At 34.7% G+C, this 25,545-nt stretch overlaps 1 protein-coding gene across 3 annotated transcripts in view; it reads left to right on the forward strand.

Moving 5' to 3' along the window:
• The window catches only part of Creb1 (cAMP responsive element binding protein 1), a 63,167-nt gene extending 44,171 nt beyond the window's left edge, over positions 1-18,996 (forward strand). For 2 of the 3 annotated variants that reach the window (XM_047543179.1, XM_047543180.1), the window contains one exon: positions 13,993-18,996. In XM_047543179.1, coding sequence (XP_047399135.1) covers positions 13,993-14,137 — 145 coding nt within the window. In that variant the 3' untranslated portion in view covers positions 14,138-18,996. The remainder of the gene's footprint in view (positions 1-13,992) is intronic. The other variant, XR_007107614.1, reaches the window with a different exon arrangement.
• Positions 18,997-25,545: the final 6,549 nt, after the last annotated feature.

Genomic DNA, 25,545 nt, shown 5'->3' on the forward strand with positions numbered 1-25,545 from the left:
GAACTACAACCCCAGCCCTACATACACCTTTTTATTTTCAAATAGCTTTAGACTTATAAGTTGTAAAGGTAAGTTTCCAATACCTTTTATTCAACTTCCTCTAATTCTAGTATATTACATAAGCAGAATACAGTTATCAAAACTAAGAAATTACTTGGTATAAAGCTATTAACTGAATTATACATTTTATTTAGATTTTTCCATTTTTTATACTTACATTTCTTTTCTTTTGCAGAATTCAATCCAGGTACCACATTGCATTTGTTTGTCACATTTCCTAGTCTCCTCCAATCTGTTAAAGTTTTTATTTGCTTATTATTCATAGCCTTCTATATTTGACACTTTTGAAGAGTAGGGATCTGACTTCTTTTAGTATCCTGGGGTGGTTTACTGTGCCCTTCTCATCACAACATATCAGGAAACACATACCAGCAAGACTTATTACTGGTGATATTAACATTGATCAGTTGGTTAAAATACTATCCATGGTATCTCCACTGTAGAATTATCATTTTTCTCTCTATATACTGCATTCCTTAGAAATGATTTCACTAAGTGCAGCCCACACTTAAGGGGGGAGGAGTATCAAAGAATTTGTGGTCACATGTTACAACCACCACAGTAGTTGTTTTTTAGAGAAAATGTTTGGAAGCTATGCAAGTATCTCCCTGTAAGTTTTACCCACTGATTTTAATATAAATCAAGTGTCCCTTATCCAAAATGCATAGAACTAGAAGTGTGAGATTTCAGAGTTTTTCTCATTTTGTTAATATTTATATAGACTTAGCCAGTTAAGCATCTTTAGTTAGAATATCTAAAATCCATAATTTTCGACCTATATTCACCAGTGAATCATACCCACAGTAATTATTACTATGCTATTCTAATGGGAATTTTCTTTTTCTCATACCTTTCTACTTTTATTAACTGATTTTTTTCTGTAAGAACAATTGTCCCTTCTTCCCATTTATTTACATCAATATAGACTCACAGTAATTGAGAGGGGTTTATAATTTATTACTGTCATTGTTATATTGTTCAGATTGTTCCAACTTTAGTCATTGGGAGCTAGCTCTCTTACAGCTTTTCTGTGTCCTTTGAACATGCCCTCCACCCCTGCTTTTAAGCACCTTCCTCTCTGGCGCTACCAGATTATCTAGACTCAGTTACTCATCTCATTTTCTGTTTCTTAGCCTTGGAATCAGCCATTTTTTCAGTGTGCCTTTGTTCCTTTTTATTTGGAAAATACTATTTAGAAACCCAGAACTGGGCACTAGATTATGCTATTCACTACCACGTACACACTTGTAGGGCCTCACAACATAGAACTAGGAAATACGTGTACATACACATCCTTATTTCTATATCTCTACTTGTATATGAAAGTGAATAAATTCATAGTAACATCACTGACTAATCCATATAACCACAGGGTTCGTTTTAGCCTCCCCCTTGAGGCTTATTTGTAACTTCTTTTTCCGACAGAAACTTGGCTTACATATTTGTTTAACTTTGTGTACATGTGTAGCAGGTTCAGAGTTGATAAGTGAGTACCCCTGTGAGAAACAAATTTACTTCATTACAGTGCAGTGTTTTATATACATTTTTTGTTTTCAGCCTTGTAGTATTGTGTGAAAGTGCTGTTTTCCAAAGGTACTTAGAACTACATTTCTCCACCCTGCTTAGTGAAATTATGTCATACATTTGTAATTAGATTAGGTTTGTCACCATCTTTACTCAGTCTAGGATTCCCCAACATCCTGTTTTTCTTAAATTTGCATATAGCAAATTCCTTCTTTTTATAGTTTTATGACTTTTGACAGATGTGTGGTGTTATGTATCTACCGCCATAATGCCATACAGAATAGTAATACTACCCTAAAAATACTCCCTTGTAATACCCCTTTGTAATCAACCTCTACCCCTTCCCTGAGTCCCTGAAAACCCCTGAACTGTTTATATCCTTATAGTTTTTCCTTTCCCAGAATTTCATATAAACAGAATGACAACATATAGCTTTTTATATCCACTTAATGCATTTAAGAGTCATTAATATTATTATAGGAATCAGTAGTTGGTGTTATCACTAAACATTTCATTATATAGATATACTATGTTTGGGTTTTTTTTTTTTTTTTTTTTTTTTTTTTTTTTTTTTAATCCTTTTACCTTGAAGTTTATCTTGATTATTTCCAATTTTGGAGGAATAAAGTTACTATATATATTTAGATAAAGGTTTTTATTTGAATTTTCAGTTCACTTGGGTAAATATTTAGAAGGGAGTTGACAGGGTAGAATGTAGATATATATTTAACTTTTATTATAAATTCCCCAGTTGTTTTCCAAAATGGCTGTACCATTTTGTATTCCCACCAGCAATATATGAGAGTTCCAACTATTTTATATCATAGCCAGAGCTTGATATTATTAGGTCCTTTTCTTTTTTTTCTTGTCCTATAAGGTATGGTATATAAATGGTATCTTGTTGTGGTTATAATTGGCATTTCCCTAGTAACTAATAATGTTAAGTATCTTTTATGTGTTTATTTGTGTATTTTCTTTGTTCTTTTCCATTTTTTACTGGGTTAATATTTTTTTATTTTGAGAGATCTTTATTCTGGATACAAGTCCTTTGTTGGATATTTTAATAGTGAATATTTTCAGACTGTAGCTTTTCATTTCTTAACACTGTCTTTTGCAGAACAAAAGGTTTTCATTTTTATAAGATCTAGTTCATTAATTTTGTTCTTTTATAGGTACACTTGTGCTACTGTAAGAATTATTTGCCTAACTCACAATCACACAGATTTTTCTCCTGTTTTCCTTTAAAAACATTATAGTTTTGTTCTACATTTAGGTCTGTGATCCCTTTGAGTTAACTTATGTGACATGTGAGGGATGTATCAAGATTCATTATTTATATATGGATATCCATTTGTTCTGATACCATTCAAAAAGACTCTCTATTGAGTTCCCTTTGCTCTTTTTTCAAAAATTAATGGACTATATTTGTCTGAGTGGGTCTTTTTCTGGGTTAACATCATCTCACTGATCTGTGTGTCTATACTTTTCACCAGTTTCACACTATCTAACCCTAACCTAACCACAGCATCATAGGAAGTCTCACATTTTACTGAATCCTCCAACCTCTAGGATAGAATCGTTTTGGATTTTCAGATAAATTTAAAATCAGCTTGTTAGTGTCTATGGAAAGCTTGATTGTCTTGAGTCTATACATCAAATTCAAGAGAACCGATTCTTAACAATACTAAGTCTTCCACACTATGAATACAATAACTTTTCACTTGCTTTCCAGCATACAGTTTCTGCGCATATTTTGTTAGATTTACACCTTAAGTACTTCTGAGGTTTCTGCTCTTGTTTTGTGGCAGGTACTATTTGAAATAATACTCAACAGTTCACTGCTGGTATAATAGAAATAAAACTGACTTCTGAGAATATGGGGAAAAAGCAAACCCAGTTTCTGTTTTTTGTTTGTGTTGGTACTGGGGAATGAACCCAGGGGCACTCAACGACTGAGCCACATTCCCCAGCCCTTTTTCATATTTTATTTAGAGACAGGGTCTCACTGGGTTTCTTAGGGCCTGAACCTACAAGGCGCTGGGATTACAGGGCTGATTGATTACAGGGCTGATTTGATTACCACCAAACCTGGCCAAACCCAGTTTCTGTAGTCTCACTGAACATATAAACAGAAGACTATTGAGAGGCTGGGGCTGTAGCTCAGTGGCATAGCCTAGTACATGGAAGGCACTGGGTTCAGTCCTTAGCACTACATAAAATGTTTTTTTTAAAAAGACGACTATTGTAATCAAAGTATGGGGAGTTTTTCCCCACGACACCAAGCAATCAATCAGCTCTACAGGGGATACCAGCTGGGTATCCTCTAATTCAGAAATTATTCTGAGGGAGATAACTTCTGATCCTACAGATTGGCTTGATCCCACCAGACCATCCCTTTACCTTACTTCACACACTCATTGCAAGCTCTAGGTTATTTTTTCTGTGATCTCAACTAACCTGCTATTAATCAGAGTTCCTATGACCCTCCTCTTGGTTTGAATTAATTTGCTAGAATAGTTCGTAGAACAAAGGGAAACAAGTTTGTTTACTGAGTGTCACAAAGGATATTTTACAGGATACAAGTAAACAGCCAGATGAAGAGATACGTAAGGCGAGGTCTGGAAAGGTCCCAGATTCTCCTGGAGTTGGGGCATAACACTGTACAGGCACACAGATATGTTCTTTTTCATCCTTATGGTAGCCTCCCTGTGTTAAATTGTCCAGAAATTTCTCAACCAGTCTTTTGTGTTTTGATGGAAGTTTCATTATATAGACATGATTGATTAAATCATTGGCCATTGGTGATCAACTCAACCTTTAGCCCTTCTACCTCTTTGTCATGGGAGATGAGATGTTTCTGGACAAGGGTTCCAGGAATTCCCAGGGCAGAGGGGAGAATTCAACTCAGGATAAGCAGGGTTCTTGGCATACATGATGGAAAAGAATTTAAACTTGAGATAGACAAGAGGTATATTTAGAAAATAAATACATATTCAAGGGAGAATCCAGGCTATCTCAAATGAGAAGCCCCGCCTTGGACTGGGATTCAATATTTATAGGACTATAGTCAGGAACAGGACTGGAGGTGGAACGAGGGTATATCTACAGTGTCATACCGGTTTAAAACTCAGTCTATTGCTATCTTTATCCTAAATCCCTGTCTCACCCTGAGGTTCAGGAATAGGACTAAAAGTTCAACCTTCTAATCTTACCTTGGTCTTTCTGGTCTTCATCCTGAATCTGTGTAGGGATTGCCAAGCCATCTGTCAACTCATTAGCAAACAAAACGCCATCCCATGGAGATTCCAAGAATTTTAGGAATTATGCCCAAAAGGAGGATCAAATAAATATATTGACCTTTAATTTACCCTATGACCTTTCTAAATTTAATTAGTTCTAGGGTTTTTTTGTGGGGCGGAGTGGGGGTCAATGCTTTGAAAGGTTTTTTTGTTTGGGTTTTTGTGATTGGGATTTTCTACATGTTATCTATAAACTAAGTTCTAATTCTTTCCTTCTTGTCTGTATGCATGCCTTTTATTTCCTTATTTCAAGGTTAAGGATTTATCTCAGTATGATGTTGAGGGGTGATAAAAGAGGATTTCCTAGCTGGGTGTGGTGGCACACACCTGTAATCCTAGCAGCTTGGGATGCTAGGCTAAGGCAGGAGGATGGCAAGTTCAAAGCCAGCCTCAGCAACAGCAAGGTGCTAATAAGCAACTCAGTGAGACCCTGTCTCTAAATAAAATACAAAATAGGACTGGGGAATGTGGCTCAGTGGTAGAGTGCCCCTGAGTTCAATCCCTGGTACCAAAAAAAAAAAAAAGAGAGAGAACTTCTTTGCCTTGTTCTACCTTTTCACACGATTACCCCAAATTTAATGGCTTAAACACCACAAATTTGTTATCTTGCAGTTCGGTAAGATCAAAGGCCACCATGGATCTCACTAGGCTAAAATCAGGGTGTTAGCAGGGCTACATTCCTTCCTAGAGATTCTAGAAGAGAATCTGCTTTGTTGCCCTTTCCAGCTTATAGATGCTACCCAGCATTCTGTGGCTGTTGGCCGCCTCCCTCTCTGTCTTCTTTCTAATAGTCACATCTTCTGCCTCCCTCTTCCACTGTTAAAAACCTTTGGGATTACAATGGACCCACTTAAGTAACCCAACCTTAATTCCCCTTAGCTTCATCAGATAAGACTCAAGATTTCAGAAATTAGGACATAGACATTTTGGGGGAACCATAAAAAAACCAATAACTATAGGTTCTTAATGAATGCTCTTTATAAGGTTAAGAAAGCTCATTCCTATTTTTCCGGAAGTTTTTATCATAAATCATTGAACATGGTCAATGCTGTTTTTGCATCTATTGAAATGCTCATATAGTTTTTCTTAGCATGCATTACTTGGAATGTACTCCCACTTGGTCATGATATATTTTCATAAATTTATTTATTAGGGTAATGCTTACCTCACAAAATGAGTTGTAGCCAAGCACTGTGGCACACTCCTGTAACCTCAGCAACTCAAAATAAAAAGGGATGGGGATGTGACTCAGTGGTTTAGTGCCCTGGGTTCCCACACGCAAAAAAAAAAAGAGTTGGAAGGTTTGCCATTTCTTTCCTGTAAGAGGTTGTATAGTCTTGGCATTATTTATTGCTTAAATGTTTGGCAGGGTTTGTCATTGAAACTAACTAGGCCTGGAGGTGGTATTTTTGTGTGTTTTTTTGTTTTGTTTTGTTTTGTTTTTTTGCAAGGGGGCGGGGGAGGGCAGTTCTACCTATTTGTTTGTTTGGTTTTTAACTACAAATATAGCTAGACGTGGTGGTGCATGTCTGTAATTCCAGTGACTCAGGAGGCTTGAGGCAGGAGGATCACAAGTTCAAGGCCAGGCTGGGCAATTTAGTGAGACCCTATCTCAAAATAAAAAATTAGAAAGGGCTGGGCATGTAGCTCTGTGGTAGAGCACCTCTGTGTTCAGTCTCCAATACCTCCAAATAAAGTACAAGTGGAGTTTATTTTGTAGATATGGGGCAATTCAGACTATTTCTTTAGTGAGTTTAAAAGTTTGTGTTTTTGAAAAATTGGCCCATTTCTCCTAAGTTGTCAAATTCATGAATGTAGAGTTATTTGTAGTATTTACTTACTGTTTAAATGTATGTAAGGTCAGTAAGAATGCCCTTTCTTTCATTCCTAATATTTATAATTTGAGTTCTTTAAGCAACCAGTTTTTCAATTTCTTTTTATAATTAACTTCATTGATTTGTACTCCGATCTTTATTTTCTTTATTTGCCTTCTTTGGTTTTAATTTCTTTTTTTTCTAATTTAAGGTGGAAGTTAAGTCATGAGTTGGCAAACTTTTATAAATGGCTAGATAGTAAATATTTAAAGCCCTACAGGCCAAATGGTCCCTTTCAAAACTCAGCTCTGCTATTTTAACAGGAACATAGCCGTGGATAATATATAAACAGAAGAGTATGGTTACATTCTAATAAAACTCCTATTTACTAAAACAAGTAGCAAGATACAATTTGGCATCCCCTGACATAAGTGAATGATGTAAGACATTCTCTTCTAACATGAGTATTTGAGGCTATAATATCCATCCAAACATTAATTTATCTGCATCCCACAAATTTTTATTTGTTGTGTTTTTATTTGCATTTGGTTAAATACATTTTCTTACTTTTGAGACTTCTTTTTTGAAGTCACTTAGAAATGTTTAATATTTAATTTTTCAAATAATCAAGGACTTCAAAACATATTTTGTATTATTTCTAGTCTCTTAAATAGCAAGTGTCATACAAATGTCAAATAGATGTAGTCGGTTAATAATATCAACTTGTCTTCACTCAGCGAAGATAAAATAGGTAGAAGATAAAGTTTTCAACTATATTCATAAATTTGTTCATTTCTTTTTTTAGTTCCATCAGCTTTTGCCTCCTGTGTTTGTTAAAGCTCTGTTAAGAGCATACACATTTAGAATTATTGTCTTAGAGGATTGATCCCTTTATCATTACATATTGTCCTTTTTTATTCTTGACAGTTCTCTTGCGTTGTATTGGTATGACCAGAGATGTTGCATGGAACAGTTTTTGTGTCTGGCAGTGGGCACTTCCTATGAGAAAGGAGGGAATTTACTGCAATCTGGAGGAGGAGTTGGGCTGTTTTGTGAGTCATTAGGGTTATTGTCCTTGTACCACAGGCTTAAAATACCTGGAGAACTAGCATGTTTCTAAGGTGGGGAGTAGTTTCCAGAACAATTATCTGTTTGATTCTAAATTTCCTATCTTCCTTTTGTGCTGTACCTTACCTTGGGTCTGTCTGCAAGCTCATTTCTTTCTTCTCCCTTTCCCATTAGCTTTCTGTTGTTATTTGAAATTGTTGTTCTAATTAAGACTAGGTTTTAGGCATGCTTGTATTTCTGTTGATCTCATGGGGTAGGGTCTTCTCTTGCCCCTCCTTTAACAGGGCCTCAGACATTCCCCAGGCTGTAGTGAGTACTCACCAGTGATCTAAGGCCACTGGTGTTCAGTGGTTTAACTTTTTGTTCCAAAATGAAGATAAACTCCCCATAGAGTTTCTTGTCCCTCCCACTCTAATGTTCCAAGGTCTGTGCCACAGTGAATCCTCAAAGGACTCTTTGCAGTCTTTTCTATGTGTGACTGATAGCATGTTCAGGGAAAAAAGCCTTTGAGAGCACTCAGACTTCCTAATTACAGTAGTTTTCAAAGGTTAAACACTGATCCACCAGCTTACCCTCACTCTGGACTTTATCAGATTTTTGCCTATTTTAGGAGAAATGGTAAAAAAATTATTTTTACCGTTGTCCAGTTGCTTCTATCCAAGGTGAGTATGTTTTTGTCTCCTCCCTTCCTGAGGCATTGTCTCCTTAAATTTTAGATCACTTTGCTATGTAGCCTTAGGTCTCTGATAGATTTGAAAACACTCATAAATTTGGTTAGTCTTTTTTCCATCGTAAGGGTAGGAGTAACATTCTTTGTGCTTCTCTACATCTTAGGGTAGAAGCCTGAACCAGTGTACCCATTTTTAAATTAATATAATTCATGTGGGCGAAGACTATAAAGATCTGTACAAATTTAAAGGCAAACAAGAAAAAACACATAGTAAGGAAGAACTGAAGATGCTCAAAGAAGAATAAGTAAAACAAAATAAGAATATCATAGAGGCAAAGAACTTTTTTCTAAAGCATGTCTATAAACCAGTTTGAGAATTTACAGGTCATCTGTTTACATGAATTCTTAGAATCACAAAATCTTATAAAAAGAGACATCAGAGGTCACGTTAATGTACACACTGAGTCCCCAGACCAATCCCTTGGGTGGGTTCTTTCATTCTTTTGTTCTTAAAAATATCTTGTTAGAAAGTTTCAAGAAGCTTTAAGAGGCAATCTTTAAGCAAGAGATTCTTTTAAAATTCTATTTTTCATTTGAATGTTGTATTCTACTTTAACATATAGTATTTATTTTAATATTAAAATGCCTACCACCTCATCAGTTAATGCTTTAAAATGATACACCATATTTATTCTTTGCATATGCCGTAATACAAAGCTATCGTATACCCTAATTTAAGATGAGTTTTATTTTTTCTTTATTTTTAAACAGATGAGGTTGCAGTTCTTGAATGGGGAAGGACCCACTAGAAACTACTCAACTAGTTAGTGTAAAGGTCAGGATCTGAACCCAGTATTTCTGATCCCCAGTTTAGAACTCTTGCTAGTATACCATAATATTGTATTAAATTTGTATCCAAGTTGGTTTGTTTTAAACTGTGAGTAATGAGCATCATTGTATACATCAGTGTTATTAGAAATACATTTAGTATTCTCCCAGCCCAGAGAGAGTTAACTTTAGGACATGCTGTGTGGAATTCCTCTTTGGAGGATCTCGATTCACATTAGTACATTGAAAGGATCCAGGAGGTCTTGCAAAAAGAAATAAGTTAATTTTCTTAGCCCAGTGTTTCATATTTCTTTTGAGGAATATATCTTTCACAGTACTGCAATATATGAAACTTTGGAAACTTAACAGGTAGATATAGCATTCATTTGGGCAGTTCAACTCATAGACCATAAATTCTCATGTAATGGAGAAGAGAAAGCAAGAGAAAAAAGACGAGCCAACTGTAGTTGAAATTAGACTTGTGAATACACATACATCCTACACGTTCTCTGAGTGTTAGAATTCACCAAATATAGAACATCCAAATTGACTTCTAACTCATTCCCACTATTGTCCTTTTTAGATTACCACTTACCTCTGACCCCAAAGCACCTCTTGACTTGCTTTCTTCAGTGTTTATTGGAATGTTGGGCCATTTTCAACCCATTTCTAAGCAGCTTTTCAAATGGCAAAGTGATAGTGGATTATGTGCATGTCTTCGTGGAAAAAAACATTACATGCAGTACTCCCCATCAGCTTGCATTAGAAGCAGATATTCTGAATTGATAGTGTAAAGAAGGAAAACATTAATGGAATTACTGCTAACATTAATGGAATTATCCTACCATTCGAGTTATCTAGAAATAGTAGGTAACACTTTAACAGAAGATAATATTTCATGCACTTTGTATGTGTTAACATTTATTCCTCATAAACCTTTTGAGGTAGATAGCATTTACAGTCAGAAAACTAACGTTAAATAATTTATCTCTGCCTTACATACTTGGTAAGGGATAGAAACCACTTATACCCAGGAATCTGGCACTGAAGATATTAACTACTACACTGTTTCTTGCCCCTGATGTAAATGATTGATTGTAAATTGCAGGGGTTTTCATATTTTCAAGATTTAAAATCTTTCTGCTTTTAACTCATTCATGTAACAATAAGTACCTATCTTTTATTGATCCCACTAGACTGAGGATATGAAAAATAAGATACAGCTTTTGATCACATAGAGCTAAAAAAGTTTATGGTTATCAGTTTATCAAATAAACTTAATTTAGTTTATTAATCTGTTACATTTTTTAATAATTTTTATTTTTAACTGTGGTTAAAAAAATACAACATAACAAAGAATTTAACATCTATTTTTAAGTGTATAGTTCAGTAGGGTTAAGTATATTCTGGTCAGGATGAAACAGATCCAGAACTTTTTCATCTTGCTATATAGACATACTATACCCATTCAACAACTCTGAATTTTCCTATCTCCCAACCTGTGGATTCATCTATATTATAGCAAGTGTCAGGATTTCTTTCCTTTTAAAGGCTGAGAAATATTCCATTGTATGCACATACCACATTTTCTTTATCTGTCAATCAGTGAACACTTGATTTGCTTCTATTTCTTGGCTGTTTTGAATAATGCTGCTTTGAATACTATACCTGTCTCTTTGAGATCTTGCTTTCAGTTCTTTTGGGTATATAGTGATACGTGGAATTGCTGAATCACATGACACATTCTTTTTGTAATTTTTCAAGAAACCCCCTTCATAGCAGCTGTATTGTTTTACATTCCCAATGACAGTCCAAAAAGTATTCCAGTTTTATCATGTCCTCCTCAATAGATATTTTCTGGTAGTGGTAGGAAGTGGTAGTTGTCTTTGATAATAACCATCCTAATGGCTGTGAGATAATTGTGGTTTTGATTTGCATTTCCCTATAGATTAGTTGATGTTGAACATCTTTTCATATGTTTATTGGTCACTTGTTTATCTTCATTGGAGAAATATCTATTCAAGTCCTAAGCCCATTTTTAATTTTAATTTTTTATTTGTTGTAATTAGTTATACATGGCAGGAGGATGCATTTTGGCACATACATAAATGGAGTATAGGCTTCTCATTCTTCTGGTTGTATATGATAATAGAGTTACACCAGTCATGTAATCATATATACACATAGGGTAATAATGTCTGATTCATTCTATTGTCTTTCCTATTCCCATATCCTCTCCGCCCCTTTCACTCCCATCTGGCTAATTCAAAGTAGCTCTGTTCTCCCCTATCCCACCCAACCTTATTGTGAATTAGCATGTGCATATCAGAGAAAACACTTGCCCTTTAATTCTTTGGGATTGGCTTATTTCTCTTAGCATGATATACTCTAACTTCATCCTTTTCCCACAAATGCCATAATTTCATTCTTCTTTAAGGCTGAGTAATATTCCATTGTGTATATGTACCACATTTTCTTTATCCATTCATCTGTTGAAAGACACCTAGTTTGGTTCCATAGACTGGCTATTGTGAATTGAGCTACTATAAACATTGATGTGGCTGCATCACTATAGTATGCTGATTTTAAGTCCTTTGGGTATAAATTGAGAAGTGTGATGACTGAGTCAAACAGTGATTCCATTCCAAGTTTTCTGAGGAATCTCCATACTGCTTTCCAGAGTGGTTGCATCAATTTACAGCCCTACTAACAATGTAGTGTACCTTTTTCCCCACATCCTTGCCAACATTTACTGTTGCTTATATTCTTTTTTTTTTCTTAATTATTTTTTTATTTTTACAGACTGCATTTTGATTCATTGTACACAAATGGGGTACATCATTTCTTTTCTATGGTTGTGCATGGTGTAGATTCATACCATTCGTGTAATCATACATGTACATAGGGTAATGATATCTGTCTCATTCCACCATTTTTCATACCCCCCCCCATTTCCCTCTACGTAATCTAAAGTTCCTTATATTCTTGATAACTGCTATTCTGACTGGAGTGAGATGAAATCTCAGTGTAGTTTTGTCTTGCATTTCTCTAGTTGCTAGAGATGTTGAACATTTTTTTCATATATTTGTTGATCGATTATGTATCTTCTGTGAAGTGTCTCTTCAGTTCCTTAGCCCATTTATTGTTCAGGTTATTTGTTTTGTTGGTGTTAAGTTTTTTGAGTTCTTCATATCCTAGAGATTAATGCTTTATCTGAGGTTCATGTGGTAAAGATTTTCTCCCAGTCTGTAGGTTCTCTCTTCACATTATTGTTTCTTTTGCTGTGAAGAAGCTTTTTAGTTTGAATCCATCCCATTTGTTGATTCTTGATTTTACTTCTTGAGTTTTAGGGTTCTTGTTAAGGAAGTCAGATCATAGGCCAACATGGTTAATGATTGCAATTCTAATCTCGGTATAGTTCTGATTTGCATCTTCCTGCATGCTGAGGATATTGACCATTTTTTCATAATTTGCTGGCCATTTGTATATTTTCTTTGAGAAGCACCTTTTTAGATCTTTTGCCCATTTATGGAGTATATGCAGTTAGTAGTTTGTCTGGTAAGTTTTTTTAGTTCTTTATATATTCTAGATATTAATCCCCTATTGGAAGAGTACCTGGCAGATTGTCTTTCATTCTGTAGGCTCTCTCTTTGTGCTGTTGTTTCCTTTGCTGTGCAGAAGCTTTTTAATTTAGTGCCATCCCACTTATTAATTGGTTTTATTTCTTAAGCTTTATGAGTTTTATTAATCAGTGCCTACAAAATAAGTGTGTTGGGTGTTCTGTTGCTTTATTTTCGTCTAGCATTTTCATTGTTTCTGGTGTACTTCCTAAGTCTTTCTTCGATACACTTTGATTTTTGTGCAGGGTTAGAGGGATCTAGTTTCATTCTTCTTCATACCAGTTTTCCCAGCACCGTTTGTTTAAAAGTCTATCTTTCTCCAACATATGACTTTGGCATCTTTGGCATCTTTGTCAAGGACCATATGATTTTATGTGGATTTGTCCTCTGTGTCTTCCAGTCTATTCCATTGATTTTTATATCTTCTTATGTCAGTACCTTGCTGGTTTTGTTACTGTAGCTCTGTAGAATAATGTGAGATTAGGTATTGTGATTCCTCCATCCTCGCTATTGTTACTCACGATTGCTTTGGCTATTCTGGGTCTTTAATTCTTCCATATGTATTTTAGAACTCTTGTTTCTAGTTCTTTGAAGAGTGTCATTGGTATTTTGATGGGAATTGCATTGAATCTGTAATTTGTAGATTGCTTTTGGTAATATGGCCATTTTGATTATATTAATTCTCCCTCTCCATGAACATGGTAGAACTTTCCATCATGAAGAGACTCTTGTATTAGATTTTTTAAAATGCTCTGAAATGATCAGCTTATAAGATTTTCTGAAGAATTTTTGTTTTAATGTATTCTTCATTATTGATATGGATACAATGTCAAGTGTTATAGGTATAACAGACATTTTAATAAATAGTAAGAGATGCAACTTTAAGTGATCATTTAACTCTTATATGGAATTTTCCTGTTTGTTTTTTAATCAGCCTTCCATATGGTTTATCAGAATTTGACATAAGGCAATTGCAAAGTCATTCTGTATATCTTTCAAACACCTAATATACATTAAAATGTTTTGATCTATTTCTCTAAAAATAGAGTAATCTAAAATAAATAAAATAAATCATTTGCATAACTTTTCCTATCCTTTTTTCTTTATAGGGAAGCAGCACGAGAATGTCGTAGAAAGAAGAAAGAATATGTGAAATGTTTAGAAAACAGAGTGGCAGTGCTTGAAAACCAAAACAAGACACTGATTGAGGAGCTAAAAGCACTTAAGGACCTTTACTGCCACAAATCAGATTAATTTGGGATTTAAATTTTCACCTGTTAAGGTGGAAAATGAACTGGATTGGCCACAACCAGAAAGACAAAATAAACATTTTATTTTCTAAACATTTCTTTTTTTTCTATGCGCAAAACTGCCTGAAAGCAACTACAGAATTTCATTCATTTGTGCTTTTTGCATTAAACTGTGAATGTTCCAACACCTGCCTCCACTTCTCCCCTCAAGAAATTTTCAGCGCCAGGAATCATGAAGAGACTTCTGCTTTTCAACTCCCACCCTCCTCAAGAAGTAATAATGTGTTTACTTGTAAATTGATGGGGGAAATGAGGAAAATGAAATCTTTTTTTAAATGATTTCAAGGTTTGTGCTGAGCTCCTTGATTGCCTTAGGGACAGAATTTCCCCAGCCTCTTGAGCTGAAGTAATGTGTGGGCCGCATGCATAAAGTAAGTAAGTTGCAATGAGGAAGTGTTGATTGCCAAATTGACATGTTTTCACATTTTCATTGTAAATTATGTAAAATTGTTAAAAGACACACCCTCCAAAAAAGAATTTTAGTATGGTGTTGAAGAAATTAGGAATGAATTCGGAGTACTTTCTCTGTATGTTCTTTTCTTCAGTACTGAAAAGTTGTCCTTGGTTCTTAAAAACATTCTGTATTTAACTACAGCTCTTCCCTAGGGCAGTTGTTGCTTCTTAATCCAGTTCTGTATGTGTTCAGCATTTTTGAATACATTAAAAGAAGTAACCAACTGAATGAAAAAGCATGTTATTTGAATTTTAAATTAAATCAAGAAATAAAAGTACAAAGATTATTTTAGTTAGTATTAAATCTTAGTAAAAAAATGCTGGCTAGTAAACTATCCCCTTGAGTTATATAACAAGGTTTTTAAATAAAAGTTTTTGTCCTCGCCTTCAAAAATATTTATATCGTCACTCATTTACTTAAAAAGATATTTCTAATTTGCTGCTGCCCTTTGCACTTACATTGTACCACCAACAGAAAAGCCTTCAAGATGTTAAAGAAAGCAAAGTGATATATATTTATGTTATAGAAAAATACTGATTTTTAAATCTTTTCCAGATTCACATGCTTTATCAGAGAACCTCTAGTGAATTTTTTAAGTGAAGAATTGATAAAGATATGGTTCTAAAAAGTACAGTGTTAGATGTGCACAAGGAAAGTTAATTTTCTTCAGAATCTACAGTACTATAATATTTGGACTATCATTCTTATAAAACATTTGTGTTCTTCTAAAAAGGGTAGTTACATTTTAGGTTTCCAATATACTGTATAGCCTTTGTCAGTTATAAAGGAGCTACCTTTTAAAATTTCTGACTATAACAGTCTGTATGTATCATACATTGTTTCCAGTAATATTTTTGATTTCCCATTTTATTCACTAAGCCTAATAAATCTAAAAGTTACCCTTTAAAAGAAAAATATAAGAACAAGGTAGATTTTTTTTAAATTGGACACTGATATGATGTTAGATTATGATTTCTTATTTTAGAAGGAAATTCCTTTTTAAAAAGTCAAGCAACTTAGAAAATTAATGTTGCCTATTTAGTCATAGGTTATTTAAGAAAGTTAAATTTGTTTATCATGATAACAATGCAGATACAAGTGTTAGTTTATTGGGTCCATTTTTAAAAAAGATTTTTAATATTTGTAAATGTTATATTTTTGTTTGTAACAAACCATTGTCTTTTTTCAAGGATGAACAGAGTTTATGAAGGAGCATCATTCTAAGAATTGAGTGATGTAGTCTTTATATTTGGACAGTTCACCAGATTCTCAAGAAGGCTTTCAAACGGCTGTAAAGTTTGATGTTTGTCCTGCTGAGCTAATGGGGAAAGTGATAGCATAAAATTGTTTGTATACCAGCATAGATGTCATTTTCTAAACTTGGTGTTAACTGAAACCAAGCAAAAATCACAATTATGTTCACAAACTGGAATTATTTCACATTGAGTCAAAATGTCAAATTGAATATTTTGAATGTCATAAGCATTATAAGTGAAAAATTGGTGTGTGGCAAGTTGTAATCTCTAAAGTTGCCCATCTTTTCAAAAGTTGCAGGTTTCTACTTAACTAGGAAATTAGTGGTCCTCTTGATCCCTGATAAATTAAGGCAATCATGTTCATATTAGCTGGGTGCATTTATAAGTTACAAAGACCTGTCCTCTCTGCCTTGAGGATGATTGCACTGGTTTGAAGTCAGTTACTTTAATAGCGAGGTGAGAAATGTATTGTGTTGCTATATCTGTTTTAGACTCTTGGAGAGACTTGAAGATTTCAGTTTATACAGACAGAAATCAAGCATCTTTTGTGCAGGCTTTTTTTTTTTTAATATAAGAATTAGGAAAAATGTGTGTGTTTTTAAGCTTGTAACTTTGAGAATCTTTATTAAGAAAATGACATAATAAAAAAAAAATCTTGTACCAAGAATATATGTGGCCACATTACCAGTAATAAATGTTTTTCTCTTCATATTGGCCAAAAGGGAATGACAATATCATAGGAATCTGTACATATGCTACTGATTTGCCTAGAAAATAGCAAGTTTGGTACCGCTCACTTTGCAAATATAGGGCCATGTGGCACTTTTATCTATAGGACAGATTAACTAATAAAAATGATTGGGGAGGGGTTTATTTTTGATATATTACTCATGAGTTTTCAAGCTTTGATAGCATTTAACTGAAAAGTGGCTTAGAAAGGGCTAGATCCAATGTGTTCATATTAAAAAAATCGATGAGATGCAATTTTAAGTTCATTCTTTTTAAAACTCAAGTACCATATTGGCAACCATAATATTGTCATAGGTGCTCTGTTTGTTTAGATGGGGGGGTGAAGAAATGGCATTTGTATAATATATGTGTACATATATATATATATACATACAGTATATAATCTAAAGCTCTGAGAGCTCTTAAGTCAGGAATGCTGAGTATTATAGTATACTGAGGTCAGATGAAATTTTACATTTTTGTGTGTTCTATTGCATCCCTTCTGATAGTTTCTATGACTGCATTACTCTGGCACTCAATGATTGATTTTATTTTCTAATTTTTTCCAAGTATTTTATTTTTTTTTTTATTAGTTCTCTTTGGCTTGATACTTTTAAATATGCTACTAGTCACTTGAAAACTCCCCACTCCCCAGAAATATTTGGGTTTTCTTCTGCTTTGTCTCTGGCAGCTATTAACAGTGGTAAGAACATTTTGAAGATAGCTTTTAAAAAGAACCACTGATTTTTCAAAAATCATCCTGGGGGAGGAATTTTGGTGTTTTATTTGAGCAGGGATTTTGTCAGAAAATGTATTTTGGTGGTAGGTCAGCATCAGTGCTAGGATCTGAAAGCACAATACCAATCAAGCAGGCTGTCCGATCAGAAGTCATCTGGCTGAAGTTTGTCTCTCAGGACTAATCCCTACTGTTTGACCATTTGGGTGACAGGTGGAATCATACAAAGGCTTGTATAAACCAGGATGCTCTTACTTACTTGAAGTGACTTAAATCTAGATTTCTTCTTCTCGTGTTTAATACCTTTTAAATTCTGTGATCAGCTATATATAGTCAGCTAATTAACAAATTGGTCTCTTTATCAAAAGCCGCTTCATTTGCAGGACTCATGTAGTAGAAATAGTGGTTACATACCTTTTCATTTCTTCTCAAGAGGTTTTATTTTGTTGCTTTTGTAACTCAGAAAACTGTTGGTATATTATTTCCCATTGACCTAAAACAAACGTTGTATATTTATTTGGATTATATTTACATTAATTCTTTGTAAATGTTTGGTGTAACTTGCACTTTTAAAAAAGACCCAGTTTGGGTATCAGCAACTTAAGAAATTTCCTCATCAATTATCAACTGACTTAGTCTTTCTCCTCTCTCCAAATCATGTGATATTTTTAAATGGAAGCTTTTCATCAATTAAAATATTTTAACACCTAAAAGCTAGCCTTAAAAATGCTGTGAAAGCAAAATATCTGGAAATGTTTGACTATCCCAGTTAATTAAAAGAGGGACTCAAACCTTAAGTTTTTTCATCATGGATAATAAAGACTGAAGGAAAAATAAAAGAATAATATGTAATTTTAAATGAGATTTTATCCTCACCCCAACATTAATATTATGTGTAGTTTGCCAAAATAATCCATTTTTCCAGAATAGTAAAAGGTTTTTTAAAGCAATTAAGTATTATCATTATGGGAGACCACATGTCATTTTTACTAGATTATTCTCATTTTAAATTGGCTTTGTTATTAACATTCAAAGAAATGCTACCTAAATTTGATCTCAGATAAGAAGGGGCAAGTATGAAGTGTGCTTTAGTAAGCCTACAGGTGAAAAATTATGAGATGAATTTCTTCACTTGGTTGTACAAAGCACAACTGGAACTTTTTTATTGGGTGGCTTACATACATCTTGAATACTTTTAATATTAATAATGTTGGGTTTTCAGTTGACTAAAGAGTCACTCTATGTATTAGGAACTGGTTTCCTTGACTTTCTAGAATTGATGGCCAGGAGAGGCATTAATCCTTGAGGGGATGAACATATCATTCAGTTGAGTCAGTATGGAAGAATTTCTTATAAATCAAACAGGGTGCTGCAGTTCCATCTGTCTCCTCTGCTTATGATAAGTTCTTACTGATGAGTGAATGTAGCGTAAGCCTTTGTATGGGTCCTCAGGGGGCAGACAAACTTAAGAGGGACCAGATAACATTTGAATGGAGGAATTATATTTCAGGTGTTTTAGCTTGAAATTTTATTTTTTAAAAAAAGAAAAATTAAAAAAAAAAAATAAAGCCTGTGAAGCAAGTTGATATATAAGCAGGCAGAATTGTTTAGCACAGAAAGAAAATATTGACCTGACTGCATTCTGGTACTATGGGGTGCAGATCCCAGCTGGGTAAAACATGATACATTTCAAATTATTCTCACCAGCAGGTAAAAGGAAAACGAACAATCTACAGGAAATTTCTTTAAAAAGGGTCAGAGAGTATGAAATTCACATTTTACCTCCTTTTACAGGCATTCTTTTTAAATTGTCTGTAGAAGCATGGTACTTCTAAGCTGTCTAAGGAGCATCTCAGCTGTGAGAATAAATATGAGATAGTTTAAAAATTGGTAGGGAAGGAAGAAAATCCCTGTAGATAATGATCTTTTATGTTAATTAACCACATGAAATGATCTATCATTGTGTTGGGAGGTTTTATTTTCTTATGTTTTAAAAATTGAATTCATAAATGCTTTATAGACATATTTTTATCCAGGTTGCCACTCCAGTGTGTGTGTAATAAAATTATTTATATTAAAAGTGGGAAATAATTTGTCAACATTTTTCTGTGAGTATAGATTTATTAGGGGTGGCAAAGAAGAGTGCTAGTTAGCAATTTTCCATTGTGAAGTTGTCCTTGACTGATTTGTATGCATCCCTTATAATCTTCCCTTCCCCATCCCAGCAGAGAAATTATTTCTAACCCAGATGTGTCACTTGAAACTTTTTAGAAACAGAATAACCAGGGAAGTTCCTAGAAAGGTGTTTGAGTTTTTGTGTTTTCGTTTTGTTTTGTTTTGTTTTGTTTTTTTCCTTGAGGATTAGGGTAAAGAATACCTCCCCCAAAACTATCAGCACAAAACAGGGTATCAATTTTTAGCTCTGATGTTTCTATTGGAGTTGAATACTAAATAAATAACTATAATGAGGGAAATACATTTCTAATAAAATTCCCTACATTCTAAAAACATCCCTGTTTTAATTTTTTATCTAAATTTTTTTGTGCTTTACGTGTAAAGAAAAAAATGTACTAAGTTACAATGCATTTTATTAACACTATGTACATAGTAGCTGCTTTGTGTTCAGAATGGTAGCAATTGCTTTGTATATTAAAGTGATTCTTGTGAATTTGTGAAATATTGTCATAAAGTGCTTTTTCTTACTGTAATCTTTGTGGTATCAACTGTCATAATGCCCTTTTTACACAAACATTTATGTGCAGACACATAAATATGCTTTTTAAAACTCTGTAAGTCTCTTTTTTTGGGGAATGGGAATCTCTGCCTTTTGTTTCTTGCTAGTAGTATTCAGTCATATTTTCTTGGACTTGGGTTTATTTTGTTAAGCATGCAGAACTTAGGTTGGAGTATTATCACAAGCTTGTGTTGCACAGCAATAGAAAATTGTAATTCAAGCAAAAAGAACATATCATCAGTTTCTTAATTTTACTTCGCTCCTAGTTAGTAAGCACAAGACTTTTTGAGTAAGCTAGAACAGTACTTATTTAAGGATTTGGAGATGTTATTGTTCTCCTGAGATAACTAATAAAAACATGGCCAGCTCTCTTCAGTGTCATAAAATGCATGTTTGCATGGTAAGAATAGTGAGAATAACTTCTCTGGTCCCCTGGGGATTCTAAAATTCTGTGATCACACAAAATGGAAGAGAAAGGGAGGAAATGTTATTCTTTGCTTGAGGGGTAAGGAAAGATTCTCTCTTATACTATTCTGAAATAAGGTCTGGGACGTCTGAAAATGAGCAGTTACATTTATTCCTGTGTATGATGTTCTTAATTGCCAAGAGGTGTTCATTAAGCCTGGTGTACCTGTCACTGTATTGAAAGAATTAGATAAATTTTCCCCTTCTACATAGTGACCACATAACTTGTACAGATGTTTTTGAGCATGAACAGGTGATACTAATTTCATGGGGACAACAGGCATAAACCAGATTGTAGCTGAGCATGTTGGATCCTCTGCTCACTTGCAAGCTGTGTTCAAATGCTTAGACCTCCAGTAAAATCAGAATACGTATTTTCTCTTTGTATCTTTGCTGTTACTTGACAAATACTGAGAACACATTTCTGAGCACTGGAGTGAGTGACAAGGAAGAAAAGTTCCTTTCCTCCAAAAGCTCTAAGACATCCAAGAATATAATCGTGCTAACAGTGGTGACCCTTTCCTCTCTCCTGAATTCTAGACTCATAATTGTCATTTCCATTCAGATTGCAAAACATGAGTCCCAAATAAAACTTATAATTTCTCCCCCAAATCCTCCGTTAGCTTGCTTTTTCTATTTCATAAATGGTGCTATTGTCCACTGAATTGCCTAAGGCAGACCCTTAATTTCTCCACATCTTATACATACTGACCAAACCAGCTGAGAGTTCTAACATCTAGTGAAAGAAGGGTAATTTCCTGGAGTCTGAATGTTATTTTTGCTTGGTTTTAATTTTATAGTTCACATAACAAACTTAGCCACATTTAAAGTGAACAATTAAGTGGTATTTAGTGCATTCACAATGTTGTACTACTGCCACTTCTGTCCAGTTTCTGAATATTCTCAACACACCAAAGTAAAACCCTGCACATTAAATAAGTTTCTTTCCATTTCTTCCTCCCTCTTGCCCCTGGCAACCACCAGTCTGCTTTCTGTTTTTATGGATTGGTCAACTCTGGATACTTCAAATAAATGGAATCACACAAAATGTGACTTGTGTTTGACTTTTTCATTTAACAGGTTCCTTGAGGTTCATCCACACACATGTATTAGTACTTAATTTCCCTTTTATAGCCAAATAATTTTTAATTAAATACATATACTATATATTTACCCATTTGCTCTGTTGATGGACCTGTGGTTTCTTTACACCATTTGGTTATTGTGAATAGTGCTATTATGAATGTGTCCCTGTTCAGTGCTTGGTGCACATACCTAGGAGTGCAGTTGCTGGGTTATGAACCACCAAACTTTCCCTCAGTGGCTGCACCATTTTACATTCCACCATGGATGTACAAGGGTCCTGATTTTGCCACATCCTCACCAACACTTATTTTTACTGTTTTTTGATTATAACCACTTGTGTGAAGTGGACTCGTGATTTTTTATTTGCATTTCCCTAATGACTATCTGATGTCAAGCATGTTTTTGTTTTGTTTACATATCTTTGGAAAAAAATGTCTATTCAGGTCCTTTGCTTGTTTTTGAACTGAGTTTTCTTATTGAATTAGAATTTCTTATACATTCTGTATATTAGACCCTTATAATATTTTCTCCAATTCTGCTAAGTTGATAATATTCTTTCTTGATAATATCCTCATTGTTATAACTTTTTAAAAGTAATATTTACACTTGTAAAACACTGAACTGTGTATGCCTGATGCAGTGGTATCCATCTATAATCCCAGCAGCTCAGAAGACTGAGGCAAGAGGATCATAAATTCAAGACCAGCCTGGGCAATTCAGCAAGACCCTGTCTCAAGAATCAAAAAAGGTGGGGGATGTAGATTAGTCTGTAGAATACCCCTGCATTCAGTCCCCAGTACTGCAGGGGCCAGGGGGCCACAGTGTAACCGTGTGCTATGGCGGACACAGGCCTGTAATCCCAGCTATCAGGCTACTTGGGAGGCTGAGGTAGGAGGATCACAAGCAAATGTTCAGCCTGGGTAATGTAGCAAGACCCTGTCTCAAAATTTTAAAAACACGGGGACAAGGGGACAGTGCCAGGATTGCAGCTCTGTGTTAGAGTGCTTGCATAGCATGCAGCAAGCCCTGGGTTCAACCCCCAGTACTGCAAAAAGGAAAAAAACTGCATATAAATTCATGCGACTCTGCCAAAAGAGCAGGGAGAGGGTATGAAGAAGTACTGGGGAATGAAATCTACCAAAGTCTGCTCTGTACATGTATGAATACACCACAACGAATCCTGCTTATATATATAATTATAAATGCACTAATAATAGAGAGTAGAGTAAGGGTATTGGGGGAGGGAAAGTAATGGTACTGGGAAATGGGATTCATCTAATTATGTGCATGTATGAATATGGCATAGTGAATCCTCCCTATTATATAATTATAATGCACCAATTTTTAATTCACATAAAAATTCATGTAATTCTGTTATTGGTATGCTTTGTCTCACAATAGCTAAACTATGGAACCAGCCTAGGTGTCCTTCAATAGATGAATCAAGTAAATGTGGTATATATACACAACGGAATATTACTCAGCCTTAAAGAATGAAATTATGGCATTGGCCAGTAAATGGATGGAGCTGGAGAATATGCTAAGTGAAATAAGTCAATCCCAAAGAACCAAAGGGTGAATGTTTTCTCTGGTATGGGGATGCCAATTCACAATGGGTGGGGGAGTTGGGAAGAACAGAGTTACCTTTAGGTAGAGGGGAGTGAATAGTGGGGAGAGGTATGGGGGTAGGAAGGATAGAATAAATTGGACATTATTACCCTATATACATATATGATTACATGACTAGGGTGATTCTACCTCATGTACAACCAGAAGAATGAGAAATTATACTCCATTTATGTATGATGTGTCAAAATGCATTCTATTGTCATGTGTAACATAATGAGAATTTTAAATAAAGAGTATGCTTTATTATTTTAATATTCTTGAGAAGTCATTTCTTACCTTGGGCAAAGAGAAATAAAGCACAGAGATTAGGTAATTTAATAAGGTAACTATGAAGGAATCTGTTCCATGAGTGTTTATGGAGCTCCCTTTATGAACAGGGCACTGTTAACACTTGAAACACAAAGTATAAGGTATCATCATCTTGGTCTTCTGAGAGCATAAATTGTATTTGCTAAGATAAAACATTCCACACAATGTTATTATTTTGCACTAAAAAAAAATTAGTTTAGAGAAAGTATTTTGATGGGCTAGAATTTTGATCCTTTTGTGTGAAAAAACAAAAGTTCTGCTAGAAACTTCCTGCAAATGGTATAGCAGGGCTCCAGAGAGCTCTATCACAACTCAATTAAGCTGCCCTTAAGAAGGAATCTGCTTAGGAAGAATCTGGTGCCATATATATGTTTTAACGCAGCATCTTGGCAGCAGTATATGGCATTCATTGGGGGGAAAGTTACTGATACACACTAAATTACCAAACTGCATAACCATTTAAAGAAATCAAGCAATGTAAGAGTTAAAGCTTATTAGTAAGATTAATAGAACAAGGTTTTTATCTTTGAGGACAAAACAAGCACAGTGTACATATATCAGATAAATGAATACTTTTAACATAAGAAAAAGTATGTCATAATTTCATTTGTGGACAATGGTGTGGCTACTCAGATACTCATTCTCCCTCCTTACACACACCTCTAAAGGACTCATTTTCCTCTGGGTATGGTCTTTAGCGCAGGGTTGTACCCCCTGCATGCAAACTAATCCACACCAGGGCACGAAGGCCCATCACCTTGCCCGGGTACGGCCTAATGCAGGGCCATCCCAGCTCTAAAGAGGAGCTAAGGGCTTTTCTGACTGCATCTCAGCCCGCTTGCTCCCTTCATCCCAATCCTGCTTCTTTCTCTCAGAGTGTTGATCTTGGGAGCCTTCCCATTTAAATTTTCTACAGCCTAATCTCCATCTCTCAGTCTGTTTCCCCAAGGAACCTGACCTGCAACAACATTCCAAACCCAGAGCCAAGAAAAATCACTTGATTTCCCTCAGACAACCAAACTATTCCTGCTGATTTTTCTTCTTGCACGTTCTATTTGTAGAACAGGATAGGGGAGTAGTTCTTTCAAGCTTTTCTGATTTTTATGTTAATATTTTATGAAAATGTACTATATCGCTCAGTAACATCTTACCTTCTCACTTGGTACAGTGTCCAGGTACTTTCCTGAAGCTCCCCACCTCTACCCACTTACATACCTACTGCCAATGCTAGAGAGCTGAACGTCAATTAATATGTTCATTTCTAATAACAAACCTAAATGAGATTGGGTTTTCATTATAGTGCTGGTGATACTGCCAAGCTTTAAACTTATTTAACGAGATCTTCCATGTTCATGGTATAATATTAGTATCTTATAGACTCAGTAAGCTAGGGCTACTTTCATTTCATGTGTATTTGTCAGAATTGTGCAAAACTGGCACATCACAGGATGTCCACAACTTTTAGTTCACCTTTATTAAAGTAAAATCTTTATTTTAAATATATGTAGAAACTAATGTATTCTTGGGTATTTTTCATATCCAAAATATGAAAGGTTATTAAAAGGTTAAAAAGAAGAAGGTCTTATTTATAATATTTTGTAAAATGCATTTATCTCTAGTGCCAAATAGCATATTGAGATTACAATAGTCTTATGGTCTAAATTTATTTAAGCTATAGTGCAAGTTTTTACATTGCAAAAAGGAAAGTTCATGGATGGTGACTTCATCTATAAAGTCTATCAAAGATTATCGTAAAACAATGTAGCAACCATATAATCCAAAAATCAATACCCTCTAAGTGGAACGTGTCTTTTTCATTATTTGGTCGTGATATACTAGATAGTAGGGAAGCGACAATGAAAGAAGCAGAAACGTCTCTGGCCCTCCAGAAGCTGTGACCTTCAGGGCAATGCTGCCTTTGGATGAGCAACTGCAGGTACACAACAGAAGCTAC

Source organism: Sciurus carolinensis, chromosome 3 (assembly GCF_902686445.1).
Source record: "Sciurus carolinensis chromosome 3, mSciCar1.2, whole genome shotgun sequence".
In the NCBI taxonomy this organism is placed as follows: Eukaryota; Metazoa; Chordata; class Mammalia; order Rodentia; family Sciuridae; genus Sciurus; species Sciurus carolinensis.